The following is a 24,377-nucleotide window of genomic DNA, read 5'->3' as shown; positions in this document are numbered from 1 at the left end:
GTGGGGGACCCTCCATGTGGCCGCTGGGGTGGGGGGCTTGTTGACCCCACGTCATGACCAAGGCCATGTGGCTTGTTGACTGACTCCATCTGCTGACGCTGGGTTTGTGTCCGTATTTGTTCCCAGTGAATTCTTTGCTACAGAACTAGCTTAGAGTCTGACTGTGAGTACTGGTCACAGAAAAAAATACTCCTGTTTTCTGTTTACTATCTGGAAGCACTTAGTCAGCGCGACAGGCCAGTGTTCTGCTACTTGCCCAGACCTGGGACCCTTCCCCAGTAGTACTGGTTTGTGTGTGTTTGCTATTTAAGTGATCTTTTTTTCCTCTTCAGCTGCCATCTAGTTGATGGTGGAAGGGTGTTTGGGGGAGCAGGAGCGTCGTGCCCCCTCTGTAGCGGAGATTTTCCGACTTCTGTATTCACTCAGAAGAATGATTGACCAAAGCTGTGTGCTTCACCCTAAAAAAGCCTCGATAACTGAACTTCCCAGGCCTTGACAAACCAAGGTGGTTGGCGTCGGTCCAGGTCAGGCAGCTGATCTCCACTGCGTGCACACTCCCTGGTCACGCAGCAGTGCAGCAGCTGCTTTGAGTAAGTACATAGAGAAGTGCAAGGGTGTCGTCAGCTACATGGAAGCGGCCTTCCTGCTTACCTTCACCTTCTGCTCCCCTCGGCACAAACTGAGAGGAGAGGGGAAAACAAACGGGACCTGCATTTATTGTTTTATGGGAGAAAAAAAAAAATCCAAAATAGCAGAGATACACAATTCCAGAACGTGCTTGGTTACGGTATATCCTGATGAGCAAAAAACCCCCCAAAAAATTAAAATCGGTGAGAATTGAATTGGGAAGAAAAATAAACTACATGTACAAAATCAAATTGCTTGACTCAAGGTTTCCTACTCGATTTGAATCGGTGACTTGAATTAATTCATCTTTCTACAGCCGAGACATGCCCTAGATATTCAGAACTCCTTAATTGTGCGCTGATTACCGGCGTGTGCACGCGTAGTTGAGCAAGAGTTGTGTTCATAAAATAACAAATGAGTTACACGTTTGCTTATGTACCCAGAGTTTTTGCTGTAACACGTCTTGCTCACAGGTGTATTTATAGAACCAAAGTTTATTTCCTGACTGCGCTGTCGCTATAGCCAGGGCTTTTTTACACATACATGCATGAGTGAGGTTAAAAAAATTGCTGTAGCGCCTTGCCCCTGGTTTGTGTTTTCTAGAACAGAGCTGTTTGTTTGAAGAACGTAGGGGCCAATGTTAATACTTACCCTGTGAGCTGGTAAAATGAATCTTCCCTAAAACCCTGATGGTGTTTTCCGTAATTCCAATTTATCAGGTATTTTGGCTCTGATCCTGCTGCACAGACGCGCCCGGAGCGGGGACAGCCTTGCAGGTGCCACGTCTGGAAGGAGCAGAGGCCGCGGGCGGGGGGGGCTGGCAGGGTAGAGCACGGTGGAAGCAGCTGGGCTGGCTCGGTAAGGCGCAGCTTAGTCACTTCCTTCGGGAAGCGTGTCGGATGCAGCTCTCCTGTGCGGGAGCCTCACCTGAGCCACCTCAGCTGGGAGCAAAATGTCAAGGTGTTCTCTGCTTACTGGGAACGGACCTTCTCGCAGGCTGGGTGTGCTGGCCCGGACTGGTCCCAGCAGGCACAGGAATGAACTTGGGCTCGGTGCTGGCCAGGAAGACCCGGGAAGGGGTTAGACCTGCTGCAGGAAAGGAGACCAGAGCCACCAAAGCCTGGGGCACAAACACTTCTCGGGGTGTTCCCAGCTCACGGCTGCTCCTGAACCTCCTCGCTGCACTCGCCTGGATGAAGCTGGAGAGCCTCAGTCCGCTTCTGCCACATCCCTGCTCCGCTGGGAATCCGGGCGCAGGAGATGCACCGCTTCCTTGCTCTTCTGTGGATGTGACCCCCTGGTGTCCTCCATCACGAGCCTGGAGCTGTCCTCCGTCAGCTGGGAAGAAGAATGTCCCCGCTTGTCTGATGAGGCGCTGTGGCTTGTCCCCCAGATTCCCCAGCTCGACAAGCCCTTACTCATCCGCTTGTTCAGAGCGGGGATTTCACGAGACCCTCTCCGAGCCCCACGGGGACATTTCTCAGCCGGTGACCCGCTGGAAGCAGGGGAGCCAGAGCTGTGGGTGACGCTGGTGGAGGTGTGCCTGCCGCGGGGCTGGCTCCAGTGGCAGAGTCCAGAGGCACCTGCACAAGATCGAGGCGTGTCGGGAAGCCTGATGCCTCGCCTCTGCCAATGTGGAGGCGGAGGGAGGAGGGCCAAAAGACATGTCCCTTCTTGCAACGGCTGAAAACGGAGAAGGAAACTCGCTAGAGCCTTTTTCACCAGCACAGGAGGCCTCACTGTCCTGCTCTCACCCCAGAAGCCCTCCCGTACTCCAGTACTCTGGGGGGGTGGCAGTCCCGCACCCACCGGGCGATGAACATCGCAAGGAGAAGAGGCTTTTACAGACAGGAGGTGAACAAAACCCTCTGGGAGCTGCCCAGGAGATACACCTCCCTTCACCCGGTGGGGTCTGGAGCCTACGGATCGGTGTGGTGAGTGGGGTCGTGGGGCGAGCTGGGGGTGTTTAAAGTATCACGCCTGGGGGGGAAACGAGGAGGTGCTTGGGTGCACCCCTCCATTAGGAAAGGACATTTGCATGAGTGATGAAGGCGGTTTGCCTCCTGGCGCGGGCAGCGCAGAGGTCACTCGCAGAAGCTGAGACGTTTCCTCCTGTGGTCGCCCTGGGTGGGCAGAGAGGGGGGTGCTCCCGTTAAAGCTCCCATCCCAGCTCACCTCGGTGGGCGTCCCTGGGCAGCAGCTCGCAGACCGGCTAGGCAGGGCTTCCGGGTGCCGTGGGACAACGTGGGCTGCCACCGCGGCGCTGGGGGTCAGGCAGCTTTTGAGCTGCCTCGGTCTGCAGCTTGCGTTAAGGTTTCTGTCTGGTAGTGAAGCAGGGGGGGGGCAAAATAACGGGGTGCCTGCAAACAATTTGTAGGTGGTATCAGAGGTGGGTGCTGGGGCAGGGGTGGCTGCAGCGTGTCCTGCAGCATGTCCTTGGTGCTTAGTCCCAAGCAGCACACGCTGGGCTGCCTGGGGAAAGGAGCTGGATGATACCACTCCCACCTGGGTGCTGCTTCCTTGAAATCATAAAATAGACATTATCGTAAACCAGGATCGGTAACAGGCTGGGACTTCCTTCCCGGCTGATGATAATCCTCAAGCTATGAGAGAGCAGCACAAGCTGTCGATAATTAAATCAGCTGGGCGAAGGTGTCTGTAGAAGTCAGACCTTGCTTGGTTTACGTTGGCAAGCTGGAGGAGATGGGTGAGTTTTTGAAAGGTGAAGTACGAAGCAGCACTTTGATAGGATCTGAAGGGAGCCCTTGTTTCATAACACACAGAGCTAAGAAAATAAAAAGAAGAAGGTGTGTCCCCTTGTGTAGGTGTTGGGCAAAGTCTGTCTGCTGGCTGTTGCAGCACAGATCTGAAACCCTGCGGCTTGGGTGCTGCCCTTGTCCCCTGGGCTCACCGAGAGGCACCCGGTGCTGCCTTTCCCTGCTCTGCTGTCCAGGTGCATTTAAGCTTCTGAGATGCTTAAATGAGTCCTGCAAAATCAGGCAAGTCTAAACTTGACTTTTTTTTTTTCCCCCATATTTGTACAGTCTTTTCTGGGTTTTATCATAAAGGCAGGCAGGAAGACTAAAAGAAAATAAAGACGGGACAAAAAACCCCAAAAAAACCAAAACAAAACAAACAAAAAAAAAACAGGGAAAGATAAATCCTTCCAAAGCTTCCTTGCCCACCAGCAAAAACCAAACACCAACAAATCTTTTACAGGTCCCTGGGAAAGTCTTGGCTGGTCTGGGGGAGAGAGGGATGCGTGTTAGAGCAGCCCAGGGATGCAGGGAGGTGCTGGTGGTATGGCCTGGACTGTGCTCAGCAGGAAGGGCTTGGTGCTGACTCCTGTGCACAGCAGAGGTGGAAGCATGTGGAGTTAGGATTTGCTGTCCTCTGCTGGGAATTGCTGGGAAGCTTTCCTATCTGCTGGCTTTTCCACCCTGAGCAGCTGAGAAACTAACTCGGGAAAACCAGCAAAGACGTGTTTCCTCCCTTCTTAATTCTGTCAAAACTTGTAGCGATTTGGCTTCCAGCTGCATGTCGTTGTGGAAAAGTGTCTTCTGCCCCCTCCAGCGCTGGTCTGGGGATCCCTGCCAGCTAAAGCAGGGCCACAGCTCTGCCTGCCGGTCTGGTTCCGAACTTCAGAGCTCGTGAAGCCTGTGCCGGGCAGGATGCGGTGGGCTCTCCCAGTTGCTTCAGCTGAACTGACTCTCGGCTGTGCCTCACGGCAGGGCTGGAAGTAGCGCTGGTGGCGCTGGGCAGGCTGCAGCTTCATCCCCCACCTCTCCCGTGATGGAGGGGGGGGGGGCGCAGATGGGTGGTGGGACCAGCAGCTGGGCAGGCAGATAAGAACATGCACCCTCCGATTAGGGAATCTGCCTTGAATTCTGCAGAAGCTGTTTGACTATCTGGTCCGACAGACCTTCCTCTTATTTCCCTGGCTCCTTGGAAAACTTGACGCTGTGCTGTCTGCTCTGCCAACACCTGCTGAAGACCTGAAACTGAGACAACTCTTCACTGTCCTCCTAAAGACGTCTTCAGTGCTGAAGCTGCCTCGTGTAGCTGTTCCTGCACTTAATTTGGTTTTCCTGGCTGAATGCATCAATGAAATCACCGCCATACCAAAGCTCCCAAAGGATGTTTTTTGCTCTCATTATGCGCAACTTAAAGCAACTGGAAGGGGCCTTAGTGGCCACGGGCAGGGAGATTGCCCAGCGGTACGGGGGAGGTTGGTGAGAGCTGTTGATAGCCCAGACTGCCAAAGGACACACCACAACTGATGGCTTGTGGCTGGCAATCGAAACAAGCTGGGCAAGAGACTTCCCAGATTTGCAGCGAGGAACTGATAGCCCCTCCTCAGCACTGAGCCAAAGGGAAAGCCACGCGGAGCGGGATATTCCCACCTTCCCTGTTGCAATTGGCCCTAAACTCAGCAAAATGCACCGTTTGATCGTGTTAGTACAGCTGGTGTTTCCCTGTTTATTAAGTCTTGCCTCTGAGCGGTGGCCCTGGAGGTCATGGTGACATTGCTTTGCAGCATTGTTGTACCTGCCTTTCCCTGTCTCGGGTCCCCTGGGAGCCTCAAGGAAGAAGTGGTGGCTGGGGACTGTGACAGGGAGAATCGTGCATCCCTTTGGAGAAGGAAGGCAGCATTCATGTGGGCTCGGTTACCCTGCACAGCTAAAAGCTGTGGGATGGAACGTGCCGATTTATAGCACTTCCATCTCCTCGGGAGATGAGATGAGGGTTTACAAAGCTGTGGGAACTGCTCTGGGAAAGGAGAACCCTTTCTTCATCTGTTTGCCACTCGGTCAAGGAGGGGTTGAGGCACCAATGTGTAATGGGGTGCACTGAGATCCCACCCTGGAAAACACCACCAAGCATCCCGAATTACAGCGATCTTTGCCTGGGGACCCCCCTGACCCCCTTCTTCTCTGGTGAAACCTGGGGCCTCCTTCACAATCTGATCAAAGAGCTCCTAGAAGCAGAGAAAGTGTCGCGGGATCACCCTATCCAGCCACAAACAGCAAATGTGACCAGAGGGAATAACACGTCACGTCTCCAGCAGCGGCTGTTGTACCATCTTTTCATTAGCTTTACGAAAGACTCTCATTTTCAACCAAACCTGCTTTTACGCGGAAGCATACGTGCAGCATCAAAGATCCGGAATGTGGGTGAATTAATTCCAGAAGCCTGGATTTTCATTGCGTGGCATCTAGTTGTCACTCCAGAAGACTTAAAAGACAGCAACCTCCAGGCAGCTGGCAGAGCAGAAAATGCTTTATTCCCTTCTGCCTCTGCGTTAGGGAAGGAGAGGGCAGAGTTAGAACTAACCCTGACTTTTAACCATTTGCGTTGCCCTCTTCTCACGGCTCTGTTAGCTCCAGCTCACCTCTGCAGGTTAAGGGGAACAACAACGAGCCGCTGATACGTTGTTTGGTATCCCACCTAGTCCTCCAAAGAGCACGGGCAGTGGTCTGCGCTGTCACACATTGGTCATGCAGTGGTCATACAGGGTGGCATCTGCATGTGCAGGGCTCCGCTGGGTTTCTCAAGGGCCCTTTGCTGTTCCGCTGCGAGCTGTGGAATTAGCTCTTTTCTAGAAGACCTTGGCTATCGCAAACTTTGTTAAAACATACTGCTGACAGCAGAACTGATTTTTGTCTGCCGCAGCTCAGCCGTAGACAAGAAGACAGGGGAGAAGGTGGCTATCAAGAAGCTCTGCCGCCCGTTCCAGTCAGAGATCTTTGCCAAGCGAGCGTACAGAGAGCTCATGCTGTTGAAGCACATGCAACACGAGAACGTAAGTACTCATTTCTTTCCTCTCCTGCTGAAACAAGGGGGATTTTCCTGCCACCTGGGAGCAAGTCCTTTCTGGTGGCATCACCTTTGTTTTAATTGAGAGGCCCTGACATTTGGCACGTGCAGGCAGTCCTGGGGTTTAACTGCTGTCTGTCTGCTGCACCCAGTTGGCACCAGGTTGAAACCGATGTGTAATGGGTACTCCCGTGTATTAGTAAGAGGAAAAGCAGCATAGCGAGGAGTCCTCGGATTCCTCAGATGGAGTTCTCGGTGCTCACCCGTGTGCGCGTGCGAAGGGAGGGCTGCTACCTGAGTCCCATGTGCACGGCAAATGCTTTCCAGGTTTAAACGTGCACTTCTCTTCTCACCAGGTCATTGGGCTGCTTGATGTCTTCACCTCTGCCACCTCCTACCAGGGATTCCAGGACTTGTAAGTTTGGAATTTGCATTCCCTCTACCTAGACTCAGCCGTTGGCCAGAGACACCTGTGACTTCGCAGCAGGGTAACAGATCAGGCTGGGGTGCAGTCCAACAGACTGAGTTGAAAAAGAGCCAGGCTAAAGCCAGACATCCCCAAAACCAAGGAGAGTCAAAAGCACAAGTCAGTTCCCATGGCTAAAACACCCAGGGTACATAAACAGATCCCACGCCGTGCCGTGCTCACTGCTGGGAGAACACAGTATATATGGACCAATGTATGTAACAAAGAGTCGTTGTATTCCATGGCATATCACATGTAGCGTGATCCGTGCCAATGTGTGTCTGCTGAGCTAAGAGGCTGCGCTCAGAATGGGAGAAATATCGTTTGACAGGCCCTAGGGTCATAAAACTGAGAATTTTTAAATCTGCCTTTCTTTTCCTGTTGATTCTGGCTGCTCTTTTTTGTTTGTTTTTGGCATTTCCCTCAGTGTTTGATGATCAGGTTGGACAAGTCGTTTTCTCTTCCCCATCCCTGGGCACGAGCAGCGTGCGGCTGGGTTGGGTTTTTGGCTGCTGGCTGGGTATTTAGCAGCCTGCAGGAAAAAGTGTTTGAAGGTTCTCAGATTCCTGCTGGAAGACCGTCAACTAATTAGCACTCTCAGCAGGCAGGCTGAAGACTGAAGGAAGCTAGATGTTGTCGTCTTAGGGCCGGGGAACGTTACAAAAATTAAATTTGGGAGCCAACGCAGCAGTTCTGCAAGACTCTTTAAAGCTGTGCAAGATGTTTCCACTCCCGGATGGTGTCAGGCCATCTGGAACTGACCATCACTTGAGGTCTAAAGTAAACTAGCTCAGGATTGTTAAAGTTTGGAAGATTATTCTTCCTTGATGTCAGATAGCCAGTTTAAGGGGAGGAGAAAGAGCACCTTTCAGAGCAGGTTGAAATCCCAGCATCACTGCAGGCTCTGCTGGTTAGTCAGGAACGCTGTCACAACTACTCATCTTCGTTACAGCACACAGCCAAAAAAGGCCAAAGCAAGCCCAAAGTGAGAACAAGGCTAGCCTGCTTCCCTGTATTTTTCTTCTAGACTCAGGGCCTTGTCTTACTGCCTTTTAGCTACCTGGTGATGCCATACATGCGGACAGATTTACAAAAGATCATGGGACATGAATTCAGTGATGAAAAGATCCAGTACCTGGTCTACCAAATGCTGAAAGGGCTGAAGGTAGGTGGGTCTGGAGGAGTTTAGTGACTCCCCGTGTCTCCTCTACACATCACCTCTGGGTTGACCATAACTAAACCCCCTTCTGAGGCTGTGCAGGAAGATTTGGTGGTTTATGGCATCCCCTGAGAACAAATCCTTCTTCCAGTACACATCAATAAAATGACTGCTTGTTGGCATCAGTCAGTCGGGTATGGAAGCAATCGGCAGCCATAGACCTTGCGGTGTTTTTTCCACGGCAGCAGACACGTCACTCTTCGACTTGCCAAAACCCTTAGCAGCAAAACTGCGTAGAAAGTAAGAGGCTGGTAGCAACGGGAGCTTCTGCTGAGTTCCTAAGGGAGGCTCTCAGGAGAAGGTGGAAGAAATGATGTTCTATTCAATAGAACAAAATAGAACAAAAGAACAAGGAAAGACGCTGTAACTGGCTTTGGGAGAGTAGACAGCAATCCCTGCAAGCCCTGGGATGTCGAGATGTCTTAATGCTGCCCTCTGTGGCATTCTTCAGCTGGAGTCAGTGACTTACAGGCATTAATGAGCTGCCCTTAATAACACCTTTTCCCAGATCACTGTTATCTTGAGTTTAAATAAAGGAGGAAGAACACACAGAAGGTTTGACTGGTGTGATAACAGGCTTGTAGTCGGTTCTTACCATTTTGTGTTTTAATGATGAGAGATTTTTCACATGTTTAACACCCAAAATGACAAAGATTTTGTGTCATTGACTGGCCACGTTTCTACCTGTAATCCTGATGCTTTTGAGAGTTTGAAACTATTCATGCGCTTGCTCTAAGGAACGATTGCTCCATACCTCCTCCTCTGCTCTATGCCTCTTCTTTAGACTGGCAATATCCTTGCAAATTCTGTCAGAAATTCCATGTAGAGATTTCTTTTCCAACCGGTGCCCTGGGGCTGGGGACCTGCAGCAGGCTGCAGTTGTGTTCTCAGCAAGTTCTTGTTTGTAGCTCTTGTTTCTCTACTGGAGAACAGAAAGTCTTGTCTGCTGGTGATCACATTGTGGCTCCTCTTTTTATTGCAGTATATTCATTCCGCTGGCATCGTCCACAGGGTAAGTTCATGTGCACTTTTACTCTGATTTTTGTCAGTTTAGAAGAAACACAGCTTGGTCGTAAAGTTAATAACTGTTTCTCTAGTAGTCTTGTCTGCTCTAAAGTCTCCCTGGCGTCTTCTCTCTTCTCCCTCCTACACACTGGATGTGTTTGGATTTGCTCATTTATGCAGCATTTTGAGGAAATGCTGTATTTTCTGATGAGCTAAGAAGCATTTTATGATGCTTTTTGAATTAAGACAGTTGCGGAAAAAGAAATAATAACCTAAAGCTGTACAGTCTAGCAGGCGTGGTGTCATTGGGGTATTGACACTGGACTTGGGATGTTATGGGGCCCCATCAAAGGCGAGCAGAGGTTTGGCTGAGGCTCCTGTTGATGTGTTGCAACTCAAAACTTCCTTATTATTCTGCTCTTGTCTTTTGTAGGACCTGAAGCCAGGCAACCTGGCTGTCAATGAGGACTGTCAGCTAAAGGTAGGTGGAAAAGCACCACTTTGTAGCACGTAGGATATCAGATTGTAGAGGAACTGCTCTGCCAGCAGGAATTTGGCACCCTCATGTTTCCTCTTGCCTTCCAAGACTTGATTCGAGGTGTTTCATTACTCGGCGATTGCAGGCGCTGAGAAATCCTCACCTGCTGATGTAACTTGCTGACTCAGGGTCTAAGCCTTGGAATGAACATCCTGTCGCCGTAATTCCTGTGGCATGGCACTTCGTAACGACTTCCTAAATCAATTCAGTGCTGCTGAGCAATACTTGCGTTCGGTGAACGATCCCTGAAGGATAACTGGACTGAATCACAGCTGCCCTTTGGTTCTCATTGATGTGGCGGTTGTGATTCCAGACGTTATTTTCAGTATGGCTCTGAAGGTTTTGCTAGCAGCTCCCTGCTGCAGTGCTCTAGTAATGTATATGACATTATATACATTTCTGTACAGTGCTTTTCTGTAATGTATATTACAGGGCATGGCTCTGTTGCCTGTAAAGGTTGGGCCAAGCTATGTTCATCTCCCGTACCGAGGGAGAGGCCGTGCCCTGTCAGCTGCAAGGTGTTTTTATAGGGAAGGGTGAGTCGTGGTGGCCTGGGAGCATGCCTTTGCTGCCAAGTTATAGACCAACACCATTAAATAAAGCCGCTGGAGTTGAAACTTAAGCTTCAAGAAAGGAAGTGACCTTCCGGGTAGCATGCAGCACTGAGCCTTTCGGCAGGGTCTTCGCACGACAACTGGTTTTGCAGTCAGCTTGCAATTCACGGTTGGAATTAAGACAAACCTGTTAGTTCGTTGAACTGTCCCGTGGGTGGCTGTGGTGTAGTTGGAGCTTTGTCATTATCTGATCGGATCCGCTTCGTTTCCTCTTAGAAGTAGATTCTCACTTGCCTGTAGGATTTTTCTTTTCTTTCCTGCCCTTCCTTCTCCCTCTCCCTTTGGTCAACTGCAGATCTTGGATTTCGGCTTGGCCAGACACGCTGATGCTGAAATGACCGGCTACGTGGTTACGCGCTGGTACAGAGCCCCTGAAGTCATTCTCAACTGGATGCACTACAACCAGACAGGTGAGCTGCCTTGCTTCGGTGGTGTGACTGTCCGGTGACGAGCATGTGGGGATCCCGCTGTCACGCCTGGGTCAAATCGTACGTAATCCTCCAGATGCTTTTCATCTTTGTCATCACTTTTCATCTTTGTCATCAGTGTTCCCTGGAGCAGAGCGAGTCCCAGGGCTGTCACAGGGCTCCCCGAGCTAGTGCCTGTGGGAAATGATGAACGTGTGGATTTTTAGCAGTGCAGAAAGAACAGGAGAGGGTGGAAAACGGGAGTGAAACTTAAATCAGTGCCTGCTGCAGGCAACAAAGCAAGCAACAGCCCCAGCAATCATTGCTGCCTTTTTACTGTCTTTTAAAATTTATTTTATTTCCTCCTTTTTTTCTCTGGACAGTGGATATCTGGTCTATTGGCTGTATCATGGCAGAAATGCTGACTGGGAAAACGCTGTTTAAAGGAAAAGACTGTATCCTTTCAAGCTGAACCTTTTCCCTGGGGAGGGAGTAATAATTCTTGGTGTGTGTGAAAGGGCTTTTATGAATGAGGCTATGGAGAAAAATAGGTGTCAGTGTGGTTTTCCAGGAGGTAATCGCAGGGACCAGTCTTTTTGGTGAGGAAAATGGGGAGAAGATGGGAGGGGGGCTAAGCTCCCCTTAGAAATACCCCTCTGTGCTGGCCACAGGTGCTCTACGTCAGCAGTCTAACCTTCCGTGGCCATAGCTCTGTCCCCAAACCCTTGTGTATCCCCACAGCCTGCGGGCATATGCCCTGGCAGAGTTGTGCCAGCAGAATTATCCATTGATGAAAATGACCCTTGGAGCAATTCTTGCCAGTCTAATGAGCCTCTGCTTGTGTGGCTCTGTTAGGTTTGTATCGTAACCTACTTGTAGCTCCCCCGGGTCCTCGGGCTCTCCAGCCACCCCGGCGCGGGGGGTAGGTCCAGGGCTCGCTCCTAGATGTGTGATCCTTAACGCAGCCTGCCAGACCTGGACCAGCTGACTCAGATCCTGAAAGTGATGGGGCATCCTGGAGAAGACTTCGTGGAGAAGCTGGAGGACAAAGCGGTAAGAAAGTTCACTGCAACTTCAGGTCCCGCTGGCAGGGAGAGGTTAACCTGGTCATGTTAACCATGTCTTTGAGATGGGGGAGGCGCTGCTTTTGCAGCCACGGCAGTCTTTTCCCCTTGGCAAGGAAGATGCTTCTCTTTGCTAGTGGCACGTCTGATGGATTTGGTGTTGCGTTGGGAACTGGTGTGGATTGCAGGGACTCCTGGGTGAGGTGTCTGATACCCCAGCAAACTACCAGCCTCCTCCGTTGGCCAGTTTGGCCCTTAAAGCAGCAATATTTCTGTATTTCAGTGGATGAAAATAGTTCCTTGCATACTGGCCACTGAAACGTGACATCTGGGATGATTCGCTGTTCTCTTCTTTTGCCTTTGCTTGTCTGAGCTGTGAGACCCAAGAGCTGCATTCACAGCCCTCTCATTCATGTGCAGTGAATGTGCTTTCCTTTCTCTTTCAGGCAAAGAACTATATCAAATCCCTTCCTAAAATCCCCAAGAAGGATTTGTCTGTGCTTTTCCCCAAAGCCAATCCTCAGGGTAAGTCAATGTCCCACTGTTTCTCGTGAGTTTTCACAGCTGGAAAGGAGTCAGGCTGACTGTGACAGCTCAATTCTTATTTTTCCTCTTTCTCTTAATTTCTTGCTACTTTCTCCCTTGCAGCTTGTGCCCCTGCCCCTCCCCAGGACAAATATGTGTGAACTAAAAGCAAAACAATTATTTATTTGCATTACCATGGCAACGTTCTGCTGTTCTTGGCCATTTACTTCTTTCTTTTTTCTTGCTTTTTATTCTAAAATGGCACAGCCCATAACACACAATATTTGAAGGAAGAGAGAAACTTCTGACTGTTGTGTCAGTGAGCCAGAGGATGGTGGGCGCTGGATATAACAGGATGTCTAGGTTCTGGGATGCAAATTGTGGGATTAGGACAGTTGCACATATTGACTCCACTTGGTATGAGAGTTAGCATGAATTTTGGCTGATACTGGCTTCCAGAGGCTGTTGCTTGTAGCCCAGCAGGTGATATTACGATCAGTAGCATTTAGATAGACAAACCACCTCTTCTTTGTTCATTGTTATCTCCCAGCGCCACATGTGAGGCATCATAGGTCTTGGTAAAGTGCTGAGAGAGCCCCACGGTCCTCTCTGGTAATTTTTTTTTTTCCACAGTAAACCTTAGATCCTAATGATTTGTTGAACACCTGGATCTATTGATATGAAACAGGCAGCTGAGATGTGCAGTTTTCAGGGTAAAAATTGATCTCTTGCAAGGAGCTCTTTTCCCAAGTAGATTAGTGGTGAGAGCAAGCAAAACTCTTCTAAAAGAAAGCATTAAGACATTAAAACCAAGGGGGAACGGGGCTGGCAGACTAGTCAGGAGCTGAATTTCCTGCCTTCCTGTTTACCAGGGGTGTATAGATTTCTGTATAGATTACTCATGTTAAGATTACTTTGAGTTGCAGGGGTCACAGTGAAAGCAAATGATTAAAACTGAAAAATATCTTGATGTTATTGGTTTGCTCTTTATGTTCTCGCAGCCCCATCTGTGCAGCAAGGTTTATTCAAGACTAATTTGTTCTTTCTGCACAATTTACACCTCCAGCTCTGTTGGCAAGAGCTCCCTGAGGCTGCTGCTGGGCAGGCGTTGCATCCCCGCTGACAGGAGCTACCTTGGCTGGCTAGGTTGAGGAGTCTCTTTTGTTTTCAGGTCTGGAGATGTAGCACTGGAAACACTGGTCCCATCACCTGCAGGGTTCGTGCACAGGGTGCCTGCTCCCCGGCATGCCTTGCTTACCCCTGTTCCTCTCTTCTGCAGCCGTGGACCTGCTTGACAAGATGTTGCAGCTTGACGTGGAAAAGCGTCTTACAGCGACGGAGGCGCTGGCTCACCCCTATTTTGACCAGTTCCGAGACGTCGAAGAGGAAACGGAAGCGCAACAGTCCTACGATGATTCTCTGGAACACGAAAAGCTTTCGATAAATGAGTGGAGAAGTAAGAAATTTATCTTCTTTGAAGCTCCTTGTCAGCACAGGACTTCCCTGCTCCTCTCTCTTTCCTGTGCATGTGCTGAGGGAGGCTGCGGTTGCCTGCTGGGGCACATCTCCCCTGCCTTGCTCTTGCTTTAATGCAGGCAGCAAAGAATCCCCCCAGCCCTTCAGGCAGACTTTTCTCACCTCTCTGCTTTGTCTATCTCTTCCACCTTGTACTTGCCATACCCTCCCCACTGAATACCTCCTCTCTGCACATACAAAATTTGAGCTTTCATTTATGTCCCCTAAGATCACGCATTCATGGTTATTCTGTTCTGTTTTTCAAGAGCATATTTACAAGGAGATCTTGTCCTTCAGTCCCATTGCGCGAAAGGACTCAAAGAAGCGAAGTGGGATGTCATTATAGCAGGCAGTGCGGCTATGGCTGGGATTCGTTTCTCCTGGATGATGGATTGGATTTACGGCGCGCTGCCTTGCTGGTGGCCATTGTTTGGCCTGTGGGACTTCTCTGCCTGCTGCCACCGTGCTGTGGGCGTTGGACTTTGTTCTACTAAAGGGGGAAGCACCCCAAACAGTTTTCAACACAAAAGATAAATATATCCTCATTGAAACTTGAAGTGGGAGAATTTTACCTGGTGGTCCTTTTTTTTCCATATTTGTCCACTTGAGAGAGCAGGGATTTCATGCTCCCTTTCTCATTAGTCTTTCCAAGCACAGAGTTTTAGTACATTAATTACAGATAAGGCAAAGAAAAAGGTAAAATTGTCTGGGAATTGAATCCCAAGCAAAACGATCAGAAATAGTGAAGTTCAGCATAACAAGACTTTATCCAACCTATGAGTGCGTCCCCTTTCCCTGAGCAGTCAAAACAACATCCTGCACGGTGAGGTGGCTGGGATGACGACGGCTCCAGGACACCATGGGAATCCAGTTGATCATGGGATCAGTCTGTGTTCAGAGCAGCTCCAGACTCTTGCTATCCACACACCTCCCTGCTGTGGTCCTTCCCCCTCTGGACACCTGCTGCCTCCTCTTTTTTTGTTTGTGTTTTTGTTGGGTTGTTTTTTTTTTTCTCTGCTTATTTCATTCCCTGGGTTTTGATCACTGCTGTCTCCTCCTCCCTGCTAGCTGCAAACACATCCTGGGAATTCAAGGCCACATCCAACACTTACAGAGCGGGTATCCCAAGGAGCTGGGTTACAATCCAACACTCCTGCTGCCCACCCTTCCTACTCAGCCTGGCTTTCCTGACAGATTTCTCTTTCCTGGGCTTCTCTCTGGCTGGGCACCCTCTCCCTGGAGTCACCCTGCCTGCTCCAGGCTGCCTTTATCTCTCAGCAGGGCTGGTGTTTTCTTGCACAGCCCAGCGATGTGACCCCTTCCGCTGGCGTTCCTCCTGCCCTGCAAGATCGGTCAAACCAGGGACCTCTGCTCCAGTTCTCTTTAATGGCTGCTCGTCCTTCAAGATGAAGAAACACTTAAACTGATCATTTGGGAAATAGTCATTGTCAGTCCTAAGGCTCAGCTCTCAAAGTAACTAAAAAAATCTTAAAAAATCACATATTGAGGGGGGAAAAAAGCAGAAAGGTATGTTGTATAAACAATCTAGCATTGGCAGAAAGAGGAACGTGATAATTCAACTCTGTGAACTCAAAATAAGTTCAGATATCTTAGTTTATTGGTATTGGATTCACTCCTTCAGTCAGCATCGTTATAAATTGCATCTAAGATAATCTTACTAAATAGACTATCTGACAAAAACTGCTACAGGCTAGAAGATGTCCTTCTGAATAAGAACTTCACAGATTTCCTTTACTGCGCTTCCACTGAGTTTTTGCATTTCTTATTTGTCTCTGCAAACTTTAATTTGTTTAGTTATTTAGCAAGTCAGTCTTGATAGCTACCAGAAATTGTCTTCTCTGAGATGCTCCGAGTCCCCCAGTGTGACGGGGTGGATACAAGAGAGCACGCGTCCCCAGCCAGCTGCAGCCAGCCCTGCTCTGACACAGTTTCTTTAGTAGATATAGAGCTTTATATGAGAGGAAAACCAACACAATAATCTCTTTTTTTGCTCCTGGGTGTGGACAAGAAAAAACATAAGATGATGTGAGAAAATCCAGACAACTTGCCTGGATGTAATTGCTTTGGAAAGGTGTTCGGATAGCATCGAGGTGAGAGGAGCATGATACATAAACAGAGGGAGGTTGTTTTATGAACACAGACCAAACAGCCAGTCATCTGGGTCCTCCCTCCAGGGAAAGTTTGTTCCATCTTTTGGTTCTACAATATGTGAAGTCATTAAAATTTAAAAGTATGTTTTGATCTTTAAAGTCATTTGATGTACTGGAGGTATATTGATACCATCTGAAGCCTGGCATTTTTTGATGTGTGCACATCAGTATGTCCCAAGCTGCCACTCAAGCACATAGGTGTTTGCTGTAAATGTTATTACCATTAGAACAGAGGCAAGATGAAAAATAATTACAAGCACAAAATAAGCAAATGGGATCTGAAAGTGACTGCAGTGTTATAACTGTGGCTGCGGGTTCTTGCCTCGGTGAGTCTGGGTCTCATACGAGCATCTAAACGCTCGTGCTTCAGAAACAGAGTGTAACTCATCCCCAGGGTGGGATATGCCGGGATAGCAGATGTGGAAGAGCAGGATTTTGGGGAGTAAGGGAACTCCAAGGTAGTTTTGAAGTTTGATAGCTTTGTAGTGTGAATGCCTGGCTCTCCACGGCAGCCCTCTAATACATCTTGATGATCTTGTAGACGATACCTCTCGTTAGTCGCGATGAAATACAGCCCCTATGCGCTTGTGTGGCTTATGCTAAAGCAGCGTAACTGCTGGGTCCTGACCACTGGTACCTGAGGTGGTGTCGGGATCCTTTGACACCTGAGACAAGGAGACCAGATAGTATTTTTTGAAGAATTTTTCCCTTCCTCCTCTATGCTTGTAAGTTCTCCTCATCCACGTGCTAAACCGGAAACTTTGGCAATTAACTAAGTACAATGGGGCCTTTGGGGGCTGTTTATCCCCCCTCTGCAGTGCTACAGAATTTATTTTTTTTTCCTCTGACAGGCCTCTACTTATTCCTGCTCGATATATAAATGAGTACGCTTCACTCCCACAGAAAAAATCTTTAAGTAGGTATTAGGACGTCCCCCAACCTGTCACATATTCCCTTAAACACTGCTCTGGTTAATAATCACAGTCCTGGAAATGCTAATTGCTAACTCAAAATTTATAGAGGTGCTTATAAAAAAAAAAAGGCATAATTTTCTGCTGAGCAGGATACAAGCGCACAGCTATCTGTAAAGAGCGATTCTGTAATTGGGCATCTACCTGCAGCTTGGCTGATGGATGGAAATTGTTAATTTTCTTGAACTGACTCTGATAAACCTCTGGCCAGTTTACATGGCCCTGCATGTTAACATTAGTGCAGAGAAAAGCCTGAACAGTAACGGGGCTACGACTTGCTCTGGTTCGGTCCCTTCTGTGGTCTGACAGTCTGCACAGGAGCTCAGACTTACGCAGCCGGTCCCTGCTGCAGAGGTGTGCTGCGAAGCTATCAAGCGTAAGGCTCACCAGCAGTAACACAGGGTTATCAGATGCAAAATCAGTGTGTGTGCAAATCTGTATTTGTGGCTTGGACCTACAATTTTTCCCTACGATTGCAGGCACTATCCCTAGAGCTGCTCGCTTGCAGATGCACTGTACGCAGTGACTCTGGTGCTGCCCAGCCTGTAAGATCTCTTGCCAGTGTATTCTGCCTGCTGTTGACAGCAAAAACTAGAAATACACCCTGCAATCGCATCCCAAATCCTTCCCTGGACGGTGATGGCAACGGGCAGACCCACCCTGCAATCCAGAGGTGTGACTGTGGCTTGCGCAAGCCTATCTGCACTAGCTTTAAGCTACTGAGCTTGGTATTAACAGCACAGTCTAAAGGAGCAAGGAGCTCAGCACAAGTTAGTCTGAATATTTGCTCAGGATCTTCAGAAAGCTGCTCAGCCTGTGCTGAATGTCTTCAGCTCCATGGCTTAGCGATCTAGTCGCTAGATAGTTCAGTGCTAGGCAGGGATGACTGTTGGTTGTGATAACACCTTTGGACTGCAGCAGAAATACCTTCTTAGTTGGCATCTTCTTCCCTATTATGGCCAGTCCGGTTCAGCCGGTCGTTCCTAAGTCCATCCCAAGGGATGTGTGGCAAGAGACAAGCGTCTTCTCTGTGCGAGAGCTCAGAGCACGCAGTCCCCAGGGCTATAGAAAAGTATTTGTTGAGCAGGCACGTGAACTCAGTAAGGCATGCAGCGTTTCTCAGCTCTCCCCCGCTTCTGTAGCTGCTGAGTCATTTTTGGTTGGGTTTAGCCGGGATGTACATTTTCAGTATCTCTAATTTTCTTCTTTGCCTGAAGCGATACCCAGTTTTGCCGCACAGACCTCCAACAAGGGAAAACTGCAACATTACCAGAATTTTCCAAGCTCTCACCTCCACCGGGATCTGGACAAGGAGACGTTGCGTTTCTTGGCTCTCTCTGCTGCAGCTCCTGCCATCTAGTACTTGGGATGACCCTCCAGCGACTGTAGCTTTTTGATATGACGGTGTTGATGTTATTCCGCTGTAGCTGCACAGCTGCTCTGCACTGATGAGATCTGGTTTCTCTTGGCTCCTGTCTCTCTGGGTCACTCCGCACTTAGGTAGCAACAGCAAGCACAGAACCGTTGTGACAGTCCCTCAATTCCCTTGAAATTCAATGTTTTTGTTATGAAAAGGTGGGCTGGAGGACATGCAGTGGTATCCTGCTGCCCCTGCCTTGAAGAACCCCAGTTTGATGAGGGTAAGGGACCATCCTTTCCTCTTCCTAAGCATAAGGCAACCTGCATTTTCCTTGAGCAGTGGAAGGGAGAAGTTCCAGCTGCATCAGTCAAGCAGCAGTTAAAATACTGTCCTCTTGACCCTGGCATCTGGCTTGGCTGCCTTGTCCGCTGTGTGATCTTTAACAGAGGTGAGAGAGGAGCCCGCTGTCGCTGCCGAAAGCATCGTGGAGAGCTGTGGGCGTTTAGAGCTGCCTGTGCCCTGGTGAGATGAGGCTTGGTGGTCAGCGGTGGAGGGTCATCATCCAGGTGAGTGCCTGCAAACACCATGGGAGATGGCTCAGGAGCGTGGGTGAGGCAGGGTGGCGTCCTGACTACGTGTAACTGTGGATGTAAAGATGCAGAGAAAAGTTTTATAAGCTCAGTCTTGTAGGGAAAGAAAACCAAAAAAAGAAACAACAAAAAAAAAACACAGAGGAAAAAAAAAAAAAAAAAAAAAGAGTACATTTATGGAGACTTTTGGAGTATAGAGCTTTCCTTGAGAAAGTCAACTGTTAAGGTGAAGAACCTGTGCGGACAGAACTCATAAACCACTTTAAATGGGAATTTAGGGTGTGATTTAATCATCTGGCCCCTCTGCAAAACGGGACAGGCAGAGCTGGGGAGGATTAGAGTTTGCCGGCTCTCTGATGATGGTTGGGGGAGAAACTTCCTCGTCAGGATAATGTTACCGAGCAGTCTGCTGGTGGTTGAAAAGGCCTCTGTAGTTCTAAAGAATAACCTGAGATGCCCTTTGGGAATTGTTTGTCTGACCAGAGGACGAGCACGGAAGAGGCGCTGGGGACTTCATGGGTGTAAGAACAAGTGTTGGGTACATACTCATTTTGCTGTTGGAGCAAGTGTTAATCCCCTTTGTTTCATGGATAACATGTAAAGCCTCCTTGGTATCAGTTGTTCCTCTGAATATACTTCCAGAAAGTGTTTTGTGTTTCAGGGAAGTTCCATAGGTTTTCTCTTGTGAGAGCTCACACCAAACACTCTGAAATCACGAGAGCAACCTCGACAGCTGGTGTGAGGGCTCCACGCTCTGGTTTCATTCATTCACCCAGTGACAACACAGTGCCCGAGAGGCAAACGCTACCTCTGCTGCCATTCCCCATGTCCTGACAAAGGCATGGAGCTGGTGCTCTGCGAGGCCAGGAGCCCTGCAGTTACACCTGTATTTGGTTTTTGTGGTATGCACCAGCCAGGAACTCAAACTAAATGGCAGGAAATGTAGCAGGTTGGTAGTGGAGAGGCAGCGTCTGTCTGTAAAGACCAACCATCCTGGTGCTCGTATGGCATCTGAGGACACGCTTCAGCAACGAGCTACTTGAAGGAGAAAAAAAAAAATCAGTCACGTTTCATGAAAGGAGCTTGAAAAGCACCTGCTCAGCAGAGCCGGTGACTCAGGCTGAGGTTTAAAATACTTCAAAATCAGCACCAGAAAGCAGAGGGGGTGTGTGACCCTGAGAGACACTGTCAGTCAAAGAAGAAATTATCCTGCACTGAGGCGCAGGTGTGCCTGGTGGCTGACCCACGCTGGCACATATTTGATCTACATTCCTTTTGTTACTTTTGTTTTTTCCCCCTTGTGTGGTTTACATACTTTAAAAACACAAAATTGAGTGATAAAAATCACCCAGCCATTAAGTGAACATCCAAAATTCTGTGAATTACGCCAGCCAGGAATAAGTTTGCTGTTTATATTACGGATGATAAAAATCTATACGGGTAGAATTTTTGTGCCTTTCACATAACATACAGATGTTTACCTTGAAGTACTATTTACTTGTTAATCCTACATTTCTTTCGGAGTTTATCATCTAAGCTGTTTATTTTATTTGGAAAGTGAAGCCTTTGTCGTAAACAATCTTTCTGTGTAAGTTGTTTTTGACAGCTAATTAGGTCTGTGAAGTTACAACTTTGTGGGACATATTTATTAGGTACTTCCAGATGTAAGTGGGAAAGAAAAAGCAGATGAAGCAATATGTGGGGCTTTATTTTTTATTTTTTTTTCTTAAGAGACACCACAAAACGATCAGGATTTTTTTCAGCGACACAATACTTACTGTGTTTTGACATCACCTAGAAACCTTTCTGTGCAGAGCCTTGAAGGTATCTACAGCCTCTTAGAAAACTGTACACTCATCCTACAGGAAAAAGAAAGAGCATCTGTTTTCATATATAACCTTTTCACATTCTAGGTAGCAGACTACGCAATTCTCAGGCTTTAAGTATGTGATAATGGGAGAAAAGAGAAACATAGAAAATGATAAACACATCTAAGAACTCCAGTGAGATACTGTACAAAGGGTGGTAATACCTTTTCATATTTCCATGTCTCGCTCTTGCCTGAGCAACCAGGGAAAGCATTCCTAATCCTCTGCGGTTCCCGTATCGTGGGTCAGTGGAGTGTTGGCTGGTAACGTGATTATGGCTCTTCTTTTCCCAACTAAGAGAAACAAGACATCAAAGAGAAAGATTTAATGAAGACCGAAGTAGCCAGTAGTAACTCATTTTTTTCCCCAAATGGATGAACACTCGCCGCACTAATTGCAGTAATCACAGAATCATTCAGGTTGGAAAAGACATTTTAAGATCATCGAGTTCAACTGTACACTGTGAAAATGTCAAGAGTTGCCAGGTGAATGTGGTTTATGGGATGTTTTCCCCAATTTCTCTCTACAAGGCTGTTTTCTGAGCCACACGGGTTTATACAGCTTGTAACGTGACATTCAGCCAGTGCTGCTTCAGAACTGATTCAGTCAGCACTTCGGCTGATTGATAACTCCTTTTTTGTTGGATTGCGCTCTATTAAATGATACTGAAAGGTTAGTATATCTCTTCAACCCTCATTGATTTTCTGTTAAATGAAAGCGAGTCAACTCCTTTTAGCCAAGTTTGGTTGGAAAAATAAAAATACTGCCACCATCAACTATAATTTTAGATCCGTCTCCAGAACACTTCACCTGAAAAAAAAAAAAGGTTTTAAAACTATGATTTGCATGTTAAGATTAAAAAAAGAACACACTGAGGCAATCGTGCTGGGTGCTTGTGTCACCCCTCTGAAGTTAGTGAGACTGAACATGCTAGAGTCTTAGAAAGTGCAGCTGAGCACTTGCAAATCCAGCTGAAATAAATGGCAGCTGAGGCTAATCGCTTTGAGATACCAGGCTTTTAACCTTTAACACACACAGGTCCTGTTTAGCAATGGCATTAATTTCAACAATTCTGAAAAAAATGGCCACAGAACAAACATTACGTATTTCTGAGGCTTAATGAATCAACAACAAGAAGGTCAGTTCTCAATTCCAAATTACACTTTAAAAGGGGAGAAAATTATGGTTGATTCACTTGAATAAAAACGAAGAAAATTATAAAATGATTGAAGGTGCCCAGCCCTGTTTGAGCTGTCCAGACTGCTGCTTTCATTTGAAGCAACATTGCTGGTTTTGAACTTGCACCCTTTAAAAACCAGGAGAGCAAAGAAATTGAATTAAGTTGTGCCTCTGGGATGTGAGATAAGTTCAGAATGTTTTTTCAAATAACACATTAGCTCCACAGCTCTGTTATAAAACTAAATGATGGATAACTTGTTTTGATGTTGTAACACATGGTCCCCGCTCTTCAGAGATGTCTGTACACCGCTTTGTGCACGAGTCATCTTACTGAACTTACCAGGGCTATTCACATGCTTGACATTAAGCATGTATGCAAATCTTTGCAAGACTGGAACCTAACGTGATTATAATAAGCCACTTCCAGTGTGAATCTAAGAGTATAAAGTTTCAAAACTGAGATCAAAATGAAAGACTTTACAAAAATGTGTCGTAATAAAAAGAACAAAGGACACCAGAAGTGCTAGGAGAAAAATGTAACACCCACTGTTAAAATTAAGTTCTTGCATAAGGGAAAATGAGATAGTGAAATCGCTTATCAGTTATTTAAATGATTTTACGGTTTAACTGTCTTCCCAACACTCAACTCAGAAGCACAAACACCTATAAATATTTTTTTTTCAATCCTTCATGGACAGGACCATGCTGTTGCATGTTGTTCTTTCAGGGTGAGGCGAGATCCTGAGAGATGGTACAGAAAATCTTTGATAGGTTATTTTTTTTATGCAGGATGAGAACAGAATATATTATTACTTATTTTTGAGTTCAGATACATTAACAGTAGGTTCTTTAAAAAGTATACGCAGAAAGGAGTAGGTAGAGGTTGGCATGTAAGCCTGTTCAGCAGTAACGTGTTTTTCGATGCTTTAAGGCTTCAGGAAGATGAGGTCCCACCCCAGCACTCTGCAATGGACTTGTCATAGACCAGCTGCTTGTTAATATACATTAAGAGACAAAAGATCTCTAGTTGGACAGTAAATGAGGGAAAAATAGCATGCTTTTTTTTTTTTTTCCTTTTGAAAACAATTCATTTAATTCTGTAAATTCAGGTGGTAATATTACACAATACCCTGCACAATCTCGGAACACCATCTCGGTGGAAGGTGGAGCGTGCATATGCCTGAGTATGCGGTATGCTCTATAAAAAGTAAGTGTAGGAGCCTCTGTAGTTCCTATCCCACCACTTCGCTCAGCTGCAAGTGTAACTTCTTCCTCGCTGGCTCCTCGCCCGCTGTCCCTCACCCATCACACCTCTGCGCGCTGGGAAGCCCATCTGGACCTGTAGGATCAGGCTAAAGAATAAATATGAGATATTCCCATTCCCATAGCTCGGTGGTTGTTGCCCGTTGGGCTAGCGGCGCAGAGACAAGGCCGAGGGGTCCCTGGGGGTCAGGACCCCAGCCCTCCTGCAAATAAAGCGGGTGCAGGATGCAGGCACCCCAACGCACCTGGGGCTGGAAGCCAGCCCGTTCACCCCGAGCGGCCGGGGGGCTAAGGACGGGACCCCCACGGGTGCACCCCAACCCCGCGGAATGGGGGGCCCGCAGCTAGAAGCAGACCCCCGCCGGGCACGTGGCGCGCCCCCCCCAGCCACGAGGGACCCCCCAACCCACACCGCACCCCCCCCCCCGCCGTCACCCCGCAGCCCCCGGGGCCTCCCGCTCCGCTCGGCTCGGCCCGGGGGTGGGAAGGGACCGGGGAGGGGCGGGCGGTCCCTGCCCGCGGGGGGGAGCGAAGCGCGGCAGCCCCCTCCCCCGCCTGCCCGCTGGCTGCCGCCTCTCCTCGCCGCTCGGCCGGGCTCCGCCGCCGCCACCGCCGCCTCCATCTTGTGCGTGTGTCCCCTGCTCCCCCCCCCCCCCCGCCCCCTTCGCCTCCACACAGCACCGAGAGCGGCGGGGGGGGGGGCCCGGGGGGAGGTGAGGGTGGTGGGGGGCGAAGCGGCACCGGGGCCGGAGCGGCAGCGGCGGGAGCAGCGGCGGCAGCGGCATGAGGAGGCGGCGCTGAGGAGGCGGCGGTAGCCGGAGCGGACGGAGCCGACATCTTGTGCCCTCCCCTCCCGCCGCCGGCTGGGTGAGCCCGTCCGCCCCAGGGGGGAGGGGAGGGGGAGGCGGAGAGGATTTAAAAAAAAAAAAAGAAAAAAAAAATCCCCAAACCCTGAAAACAACAACAACAAAAAAACAACAACAACAACAAAAAACAACCCAAAAGGAGGCGGCAGCAACGGTGGAGAGCGCCGCGGCGGCGGCGCCTGAGGCGGCCAGGTAAAGCGCTGCGCGGGAGGCCGCGACACCCTTCCCTCAGGGGGTCTCTCCTCCCTCACACACCCCCGCGCCGGGGTCGCGGGAAGGTGACCGGGCGGGAGGGAAGGAGCCGGGGCAGCC

The 24,377-nt window shown here is 48.8% G+C and overlaps 2 protein-coding genes across 11 annotated transcripts in view; both read left to right on the top strand.

The window, feature by feature from the left end:
- Positions 1–74: 74 nt before the first annotated feature.
- Positions 75–21,180, top strand: MAPK13 (mitogen-activated protein kinase 13). 9 transcript variants are annotated; one of them, XR_008825889.1, is made up of 13 exons: positions 75–2,561; positions 6,301–6,430; positions 6,801–6,859; positions 7,967–8,075; positions 9,112–9,141; positions 9,568–9,615; positions 10,582–10,696; positions 11,077–11,148; positions 11,667–11,746; positions 12,204–12,282; positions 13,562–13,738; positions 18,157–18,865; positions 20,803–21,180. XR_008825889.1 is itself a non-coding variant. In XM_056362034.1 (13 exons), the coding sequence occupies exons 2-13, from the start codon at positions 2,443–2,445 to the stop codon at positions 18,297–18,299; spliced, it is 1,161 nt and encodes a 386-aa protein (XP_056218009.1). In that variant the 5' UTR covers positions 75–590; positions 1,624–2,442; the 3' UTR covers positions 18,300–19,439. The 9 variants fall into 9 exon arrangements, 5 of the variants coding, with proteins under 5 accessions (XP_056218009.1, XP_056218007.1, XP_056218008.1 ...); XR_008825888.1 differs by having other exon boundaries at positions 20,621–21,180; XR_008825887.1 differs by having other exon boundaries at positions 19,551–21,180.
- A 2,442-nt stretch (positions 21,181–23,622) lies between these two features.
- The window catches only part of BRPF3 (bromodomain and PHD finger containing 3), a 29,943-nt gene continuing 29,188 nt past the window's right edge, over positions 23,623–24,377 (top strand). The window contains exon 1 of one of the 2 annotated variants that reach the window (XM_056361991.1): positions 23,623–24,066. The gene's annotated coding sequence lies outside the window, so the exon portion shown is untranslated. Of the gene's footprint in view, positions 24,258–24,377 lie in introns of both variants that reach the window. The other variant, XM_056361987.1, reaches the window with a different exon arrangement.

Source organism: Falco biarmicus, chromosome 16 (genome assembly GCF_023638135.1).
Source record: "Falco biarmicus isolate bFalBia1 chromosome 16, bFalBia1.pri, whole genome shotgun sequence".
Classification (NCBI taxonomy): Eukaryota; Metazoa; Chordata; class Aves; order Falconiformes; family Falconidae; genus Falco; species Falco biarmicus.
Note: the sequence above shows the minus strand (reverse complement) of the source record. Positions and strands in the feature narration are given on the sequence as shown.